This window comes from Lycium barbarum, chromosome 5 (assembly GCF_019175385.1).
Source record: "Lycium barbarum isolate Lr01 chromosome 5, ASM1917538v2, whole genome shotgun sequence".
Lineage (NCBI taxonomy): Eukaryota > Viridiplantae > Streptophyta > Magnoliopsida > Solanales > Solanaceae > Lycium > Lycium barbarum.
In genome coordinates this window covers 34,742,483-34,752,411 of record NC_083341.1, presented here as the reverse complement: position 1 = coordinate 34,752,411, position 9,929 = coordinate 34,742,483, and the positions used below count along the sequence as shown (strand labels likewise).

General features: G+C 40.2%; 1 protein-coding gene across 1 annotated transcript; it reads left to right on the top strand.

Moving 5' to 3' along the window:
* The first annotated feature begins 5,631 nt into the window (after positions 1–5,631).
* LOC132639376 (uncharacterized) lies at positions 5,632–9,696 on the top strand. Its single transcript, XM_060355826.1, has 3 exons — positions 5,632–5,750; positions 8,744–8,813; positions 9,556–9,696. The coding sequence occupies exons 1-3, from the start codon at positions 5,632–5,634 to the stop codon at positions 9,694–9,696; spliced, it is 330 nt and encodes a 109-aa protein (XP_060211809.1).
* The last annotated feature ends 233 nt before the right edge of the window (positions 9,697–9,929 follow it).

Sequence of the window (9,929 nt, the reverse complement as noted above, 5' to 3'; positions counted from 1 at the left end):
TTTTGATTGTTGTAGTTGTAGATTCCATGATGAAAATGAAGGTTTGATGAATTGAAATGAAGTTGGAATCATTGTGGGATTGTTGAAGAAGTTAATGTGACATTAGTATGGTTTATTATATTTGTATGAATGATATTGCTAATGTGTAGGTTGTAAATATAATTCATGAATTTGGAAGTGAGACATGTGTTTGGAAGATGGTAAGTTGGGTTGTTGTAATTGAATTTGAAAGAAGGAAATGTGTTGTTATTGTTCTTGTTGAATTTGGAAGGTTTCGGGTGAAGTGGTATGTTGGTTGGGTTGTTTGAACATTATGTCAATTGTTTGAAAGTTATTGAACCATGTTAGAATGATTTTGGATTAACACTTGAATGTGAGATCATTGGTGTTAGCTTGACTATATGTGATCAAATTGAATATAAATGAAATGCCGTCGAATTGTGTAGAAAGGATTGCTAGTGTTAGAATGCACTTTGAATTGATTGTTGGAGTTGGAAATATGATTGTTGGTATTGTTGTTGATAATTTGGCCGAGTTGATTTCTCGGATTGTTGTTGATAAATTGGCCGAGTTAGATTCTCGGGGATGGTTGTATTTACAGGGGAGATGCTGCCGAAATTTCGGTAGATTATAAATGAATTTGTTTGAAAGACTAATATAAGTATGTGATGATGAGTCTAATGATTGTATAAATTCTCTTGAATGTAGACTAGCGTGCTTGGACGAATAAGCGTAGCTAATAGGACGTGGAACAGGTATGTAAGGCCTACCCTTTCTTTCTTTTTGCATGATCCTTGTGAAACAAATAGACAACGTATATGTATGATTTCAAAGAAACTCCTATTCTTAGAGCTACTAGGATGGCTAATATTCTTGATTTCCATAAGCTACTTCGTATGGTTTTGATACGTATCTATGATGTCCGAAGCTCTATTTGATATGTTTCAGAGTTTGCCTATGATTCTTATTCACTTCTTGACATGAGTACGCTCGGTATAGTTGAGGTTATTGTATGGTTGCGTAACGAGTAAAGCATAAAGAGTTCATGTCCCTAAAAGGGTTCTGTAAGTATTAATGTCTCTACCTTTTGTATACAGTCTTGGATTGCTTTGGAAACGTTCGAAGAGGTTCTGTGGTAAAAGTGTCCATAACTTTCTCATACTAACTCGGATTGACCTGGAACGTGTTTACGATCCTCGAATGTCGGTTTGTGTACTTATCTTTTGAGTCTTGAAAGAAAATTGGTTTGTGTGTATATAGTTTCTCACTACTCTGCTCGTGCATGCCTCAATATGTCCTCCACTGCGTCTCGGGCCAGGGTATGTTCTCGTGCGTACTCCACTGCATTGTTCACCGCGTCCCTCTCACTTGCGGGCCGGGGCACGTTATGTATGATATGATGACATGGTGATATGATGACGGGGCGGTGGCCAGGATGGCATATGATGACTCTATTCACCGCGTCCCGCAATAGGGGGCCGGGGCATGTTACATACATACATGGTACATGACATTGACATATATGATTTTATTCACCGCGTCCCTCAACAGAGGGCCGGGGCACGTTATATGCATACATGATATATGGTGATGACATGCATGAATTTACTCACCGCGTCCCTCACTAGAGGGCCGGGGCACGTTGTATGATATATGGTTTATGATGATGACATACATGATTTTCATTTCAAAAGGCAAGTGCTTTGATGTTTTTTAAAAGTCATACTTGATTCTGGTAAATCTCTATTTCTGTTATGATCCTCTTTTCTGTATTCCATGCCTTACATGCTCAGTACATATTCCGTACTGACCCCCTTTCTTCGGGGGATGCGTTTCATGCCACGCAGCTACACCCAGATGAATAGAAGCCATTATAGAGGATGTTCCAGTGGAGTTGGCAAGCTCCATTTGCCCCTGGAGTGTTGCCGGGTCAGAGTATTATGCTATGATGTCTTGTTCGGAGTTAGAGACTTTGCAGACGGAGTCGTGGGTATAGGATGCCAGTTTTGTAAGCGGCTCCATCAGCCGACGTGTCATTATGTGCTATGATTACAGATCCTACTTGATTTGAGCACGATGAAAAGAAAGTTTCTGAAAGCTTTACTATGTATTTCATTCTTTTTTACGTTTTGGATAAATATATGGAATGAAAAATTAAAGAGGAAATAGTGACAAAGATATAAAGAAATGGGGAGCGAGGGAAGGAGAACACCAAAAGCCGATGGATATCGATAGCATGATGACCAAGACTGCAACACTATAAATAAAATAAGAGTAAGGAACAACCTGTGGTCATATTGAATCATTAAGTGAAGAATGCGTGCCAAATGCGTGGCTCTTGTTAAGGTACTATGACGAAACAGTAACAGAGAAGAGGTGATCCGGGAAGGACAAGGATACTAACTTGGTACAGTGGGTTAGGAAACCCATGACGCGGAAAGCGAACCTATGTGGAGGTCGGAGAGTTCGATTATAAAGGAAATAGGGTGAAAGCAAAGAAACAAGCATGAAGGAAGGACGACTATAAAAAGGACCCTCCTGAAATATTATGACACCCCACGAGGTCATTTGAACATTTGAGGACGAATGTTCTAAAAGGGGGGGGGGGGGAGGATGTTATATCCCGCATTTTTGCACATTCGGATAATTTAAGATAATTGCGGGAAGTTAAGAACAAGGTTATGTTCTTGATCTTGTTTAGCACACAAGTTGTCTATGAAAATATTGATGCGGAGATATTGAGGAAGGCTAAGGGCAAATTCGGGAATTAGGAAAACAGTTTTTCATGATTTATAAAAATTGGTTATGAAACAAAGTGGGCTTGAGAAAAAAATTGGGCTTGAGAAAATGAACCATGGTGGCCGTTCACTTAAGGTGGGCCTTTGCCCACCTAGATGAATTGTGAATATAAGATGTATATTGGTCATATTTCTCCATAAGTTCTAGAACCTTGGAGAAAAAAAAATAGGGCCATGTGACCATATTCTTTCTTGAGGGACTTATTTATAAATATAGATAAGTGGAGGAGAAAAATTATAAGACATAATATCCCCTCACAAATTCATAAAACTTCAAGAGAAGAAAGAAAGAAGAAAGAAAAAGGGACCATGTTCGGCCACCATGGAAAGAAAGAAAAATGGAAGCCATGGAAATTGATCACCAAAAATTATTTTCTTCTTGCATTTCAAGTAATTGGAAGGTTCTCTACAACATGGGAGAATTGTTGGAACAAGAACATCATTCATTTGCACAAATTCATAACCTCAACCAAGAGGAAACTTGAAGGGAAAAGGTAAGAATTAATCTTCTTTTATGTGTTATGAATGCTTGGTACATGTTGTAGCATGTAGAAGTGAATGAAAAACATGAAATCATGTAAGTTGATGTTGGGCCGTGTAGGTGCCATGTTGGCTGTGTGAGTGTGTGTTGTGATGGGTAAGAAGGGTGGATTCATTTTGTGTAGCATGTTGGTTGTTGTTGTTGTTGAAATGTAATGTATAGAAACAGATGAAAAACTCATGACAATATGCATGTAGTTGTTGTGGTCGAATGATGGGAGATTTGGCAAGTTGTAGTGAATGGATTCCATTTAATATTTTAGTTGTTGTATTGTGAATTTCATGAAGAAAAATGAAGGTTTGATGGCTTAAAATAAAGTTGTAATCGTTATCGGAATATTGAAGAAGTTAATGTGACATTAGCTTTAATTCTTACATTGTACGAATAATGTTGTTAATGTATGGTTGTTGATATGGTTTATGAATCTAGAACAAGAGAAAATATGTTGCCACTGTTTTTATTGAAGTTGGAGAGGTTCGGGAGGCATTGTAGTGTTCCTAGAATAATTGTTGGCATTGTTGTTGGTTTGGCCGAGTTGAATTCTCGGATTGTATTGATAAATTAGCCGAGTTAGATTCTCAGGGATGGTATATTTACAGGGGAGATGCTGCCGAAATTTCGGCAGAATATAAGTGAATTTATTTGAGAAGTTAAGACAAGTGAATGACAATGGATTTAATGATTATGTGAATTCTTTTGTATGTAGACTAGCAAGCTTGGAAAAATAAGCATAGCGAACAGGACGTGGAACAGGTATGTAAGGCTTACCCTTTCATTCTTTTGGCATGTCCTGGAGCCAAATAAGGTATGATATGGTATACATCTTGAGGTTACTCTATTCTGTGATTCCGAGTTGGTTCACGATTCGTGTTCACCCTTTTTGATATGTCTCTATGATTTCTGAAGATCTATTTAATATGTTCCTGAGTCTGCCTATGATTCTGATTCACTTCTGATATAAGTCTGTCTGATATGATCGAGTTGTTATACGATTGAGTAATGACATAAGTACTCTGATATAAGTATTCTGACATAAGTATTCTGATATAAGTACTCTGATATAAGTATTCTGACATAAGCATTCTGATATAAGTATTCTGATATAAGTATTATGTTATGAGTAATCTGCTACGAATATCCTGATAGCACGCTCGATTATTCCATCGAGTCTTGATTTAGGTGCATTTAGTTTCTCACTACTCTGCTCGTGCATATGTCATGATTTCCTTCGCCGAGTCCCGGGCCGCTATGTATCGTGCGTATGGGTCGCCGGTTCCCCGTTTTAGGGTCGGGTGCCATATATGTATTCCGAAGTTAGATGTGTTATGGTGTTATGATGTGTTATGGTTCGCCGAGCCACATGTGATATGTTATTATGATATGATATTATGATTTGTCACGGAGATTATGGAGCAAAACCTCTGGAGTTAGATGTGTGTGGTGCTAAAGGCAGGGTGGCGTCACGTTTTCCCCTGGTCCCGCAAGGGACCGGATACCGTTCTTGGCATGCATGGTCTGTGTTTCCAGTAAGTTTTTTTTATTAATTTGCATATCGCACTTACTCCTGTACTAATCTTCTGTATTATTTGTGCCGCTTGTGATTATGTTCATTTTATTCCATGCTTTACATACTCAGTACATATTCCGCACTGACCCCCTTTCTTCGGGGGCTGCGTTTCATGCCACGCAGGTACACCCAGATGAGCAGAAGACTTTACTAGGAGGTGTTTCAGCGGGACTGGCGAGCTCCACTTCCCTATGGAGCGTTGCCGAGTCAAAGCGTACATAAGTTGTGATTTCTGATTTGTGTTAGAGACTTTGCAGACAGAGTCGTGGGTACCAAACATCAGTTTGTAAGCGGCTTCATCAGCCGATGTGATATTTTGTGATATGTTAATGATTCCATATGTCTACAGATTTTGTTTGATTTTTGAACGATAGAAAGAAAGTTTCTGAAAGCCTTACTGTATGTTTCATGTGATTTGATTTGAAAATCTGAAAAAAGTATGTATGTAATCAGAGTCTGAGGGTTCGCTCGGCTCCGAATATGGGGTCGGGTACCCATCACACCCTAATAAGGTTAGGGTGTGACAGTATGCATACAACAACAGTTAGCATTCGAGTATTGATATGGCGCTTTTTGAGGCCTTATATGGTATGAGGTGTAGATCTCTAATTGGTTGGTTCGATGGGTTCGAGGCTCGACCTGGGAGCACGGATATATTGAGAGAGTCCCTTGATAGAGTGAGAGTTATTCAGGTCAGGCTTGTGGCAGCTCAGAGTCTGCAAAAGATGTATGCTGACCGAAAAGTTCGGGATTTGAAGTTTGCTATTGGTGACCAAGTTCCATTGAAAGTTTCACCGACGAAGGGTGTTATGAGGTTTGGTAAGAGGGGCAAATTGAGCCCCAGGTACATTGGTCTATTTGATATTGTGGATTGTATCGGCAATGTAGCTTATGAGTTAGCATTATCGCCAGGCTTGGCGGGAGTTCATCCGGTCTTTCATGTTTTGATGCTGAAGAAATACCATGCCAACGGTACCTACATTGTCCGATGGGATTCTATATTGCTTGATGAGAATTTTACTTATGAGGAGGAGCCTATCACGATCTTGGATAGGCAGGTTCGGAAGTTGAGGTCAAAGGAGATTGCTTCTGTGAAGGTGCAATGGAAGCACCGCCCTGTAGAAGAGGCTACTTGGTAGACTAAGTCTGATATGCGAAGCCATTATCCCCAGTTATTCACTGATTCAGGCATTTCCCTACTTCCTTTCTTTTCTTTGCTCGAGGACGAGCAACGGTTTAATTGATATCTGATGTTTAGGCGTTTTCACCCGTTCCCTAGCATTGATTAGCTCGCTTTTGAGCCGAGGGGACCGCTGATGTGGGCAACTTTGGTGAAAATATAGGCTTAAAGTGAAAAATGGTTGATCTAACGTTGACTTTTAGGCAAGTGAACCTTTTTCGAAGTTTCATCGATTCCGAGAGGTCCGGATGGTTGTTTCGCACTTGTGTGCATATTTGGTTCGGTTCCCAATGCACTTGGGTGCATTTCGGGACTTGGGATGGAAATTTGGAATTAAGGCATCGTGGGTTGGCTCGGTTAACAAGACCTCAATTGAGAATTCTGAGGCCACAGGCGCATTCATAGCACATTTTTATGTGGGACTATGCATCTGGTATTTGAGCAGATGGCCTTGGGAATTAGTCAGAAAATCGGAACGAAAGAAAATCTTGAGTTAAGTTTCTGGTGTTTGGTGCCCTCTTTAACGGCACCAGACCGATGCAGCAGCACCGCTGGAGCGGTAGCCCTGCTGCTGGAGCGGTTAATGACTTTTAGTCATTGCCGCCGAAGCGGCCAGGTTGTCGCTGGAGCGGCGCCGCTGGGGCGGTCCAGGTACCGCTTCAGCGGGTGACGGGCAGTTAATAATATTAATGAAGTGTTAAAAAGCCCTAGACCCTCATTTTGCCCCATTTCGATATTTGAGCTTGAAGAAACTGCTCTTAAGGATATTTGGAGGAAAATCTTGGAGGTAATTCCTACTCACTTCTTCGTTCTTCCTTTAAACCATAATCATGTCAAGATTCCCCCTTCTCCCTTAATGAACCCAAGGTGGTAAGAGCTGAAAAAGGGTTTGGAAGAATATTGTTTCTAGGATTATAAATGAATAAATTGGTGATGTATTATTAGACATTGACTAATCTAGGCTAATTAATCATAGATTTTCCACTTTTAACATTAAATTTCGAATTTGGAGATTTAGGGTTTATACCCAATTTGGGAATTTTACATGAAATTAGAATCTAGGCTAATTATTGAGCTAAATCAGCAATTAAGGGTGGGATTATGATTGCCTAGTACTTAATCTGGTATTTTGCCTTCGAATTTCCCGTTTTACCCTTGTGGGCCTGTTTCCCTAATTTCTAGGGTTAAAAGAGACCTAGTTGATATCATAGCAATATTAGTATCATTCTTCATGATTTCTATTATAGATTTCGATTATGTTTAGACTACTTTGGTTCTGAGCTTCAGAGGAATGGTAAGGCAAAAGAGTGACTTGTTGGTGTTGCGGTTCGGCAGTCCAGCTAGGTTATGGTTTACCTTTAATAAGACTTTGTATAGTAAATCACATATTTACATTATAAGGTCAAAGATAACATGTGAACCTTCAAGTATGAAGTCGGGATGAATATTGCCTTAGGTTGGGTCCTGATGTGTGTTGGGACTAGCTACCCCGTTATGTGTGCTTGATTGTTCAATTGTGTTGGCTTGATGCCATGTGTAGTTGGTAATTATCAACTTCTGTCTTGTTGTCTTGATTTGGATAGAATTGACATACCCATGGTTGGTATTTGTACTTGGTTAGATTGTTGGCGTACCCACTGTTGGTACTTGACTTATTGATATATGTTGGCATACCCACTGTTGGTATTGTGATGTGATACGTGTTGGCGTACCTCGTTGCGATACTTGTGATATTGAACTTGATCGATTTACATATACATTGCACGCATTCTCTCATATTCAAGCATGGCGAATACCTGGTGCTAATCCGGTATCGTTGATTGAGCGAAACTGGTGTCTGATAAACTTTTTGACTTGAGTGATTGTAAAAAGGCCGATGTCCGAAGATCTATTCCGGAATCGTTGATTATATGAAACTGATAATTGATGAACTATTTTACTTGAGTCATTGTGAGAAGGCCGATGTCCGAGGTTCAATTTCGAAATTGTTGATTATGTAAAATTGATATTTGAAAAACTCATTTACTTGAGTGACTGTAAGATGGTCGATGTCCGATGATCTAGTCCGGCATCATTGTTGCATGGCCGATTCCGATGTTATCCCAAAATTATTTTTAGTGCATGGACTTCGCGGGTCCCCCAGGGTGGTGCCACTCAGACTCCCCCTATGAGAAATTATCCAGGATTCGGTCTGTCTGTTGGGCAAAGATTCGGGATGGGTGGCACTTAGACTTCACGAGTCACGCTGGGTTGTGCTACCGAGACGTCGATATATTCGTCCGGAGTACATGTGTACACCTCATTTGCATAGCATGGCATCGCATTCATACCATTATTGCACTGGATTGCAATATGACTTGATTGAGATGTTGTGATGATTGGATTGTGATGACTCTGCTGGGATGATGCATCGTGATGATTCTATTGTGGTGATTGGATCGGATCGGATACATTTGGACTTGACAGATTTGGGTTTAGATGCTTTACGTAGGCAATGATGGATATCTGGTTGTGATTATATTGTCTTTACTTGCTAGATTCCTTGTTTATCTGCTTTATCTTCTGAATTGTGTTAACTATACTTAATCGGCCGATGATGCCTACCAGTACTGTTGTTTGTACTGACCTGCACTTGCTGCATTCTTTTATGAATGCAGAGTACCAGGTCTGATCTACTTCTTTGACCCGTGGCTGAGCGACTCTTTAGCTTCCACTCGACTTTCCAGGGTGAGCTTAGCGTCCGCAAACCTTGAAGACTTTCTTATTACGTGTCTTACTTTTATTCTAGAGACATAGATATCATGTATTAGTACTTCCAAATTGTATTTTTCTCTATAGATGCTCTTGTATTATTCAGACTAGACCCTGGGGGTATCTACTGCCTTCCGCACTCTTTACTACTAACTATCTATATATATAGTGAGACTTATGTATTTATTGATTCCTTACATTAATGACTTGTTCGACCAGCTTCAGGGTGCTTTTGTGTTCTCCAAGATTTATTTGAGGTCAAGCTTCACCAGCTGAAGCTTCGGGCTGAGGACATTTCGAAGGCGGCCTTTAAGACTCATTATGGTCATTACGAGTTCCTTGTTATGTGTTTTGGACATACAAATGCCCCAGCAGCTTTCACGAATTGGATGAATGGCATTTTCAAGCCATAGCTAGATTCCTTCATCATAGTCTTGATCGATGATATTTTAGTGTACTCAAAGAGCAAGGAAGATCATGAGTGTCATTTGAGAATTGTTCTTAGGTTGTTGAAACAAAAGTAACTTAATGCCAAATTTTCCAAGTGTGAGTTCTGGCATGATTCTGTGGCATTCTTGTGCTATGTGGTGTGTAAGAATGGTATTGTAGTTGATCCCAAGAAGATTGAGGCTATTAGGGATTGGGCGAGGCCCACTTTAGTGATTGAGATTTGTAGCATCGTGGGTTTGGCTGGTTACTACCATCGGTTTGTGAACAGGTTTGCTTCGATTGCCCTCACCTTGCTCGATTGACTCAAAAGGAGGTATCTTTCCAGTGGTCCAATGCTTGTGAAGAGTTGCCAAAAGCTCAAGGCCTTATTGACTACAGTCCCAATTTTGGCATTACACGTGGAGGGTAAGGATTTCTCCATGTATTGTGATGTGTCGCTGTTACACCTCGGAAAAATTTTCCGTTGGTACGTAAGTGAACGAACTAGTGATAAGTATGAGTGCATGATGTCCATGAGCAAGAAACGACGTTTGATGACCTTAAGCGAGATTTCGAAGGTATCCGATGTGAGATGAGAAAGTTGGCTAAATTAAGATGAGATATAAGGTGAGCAATGCATGTGCATGGACGTGGGTGATTAAA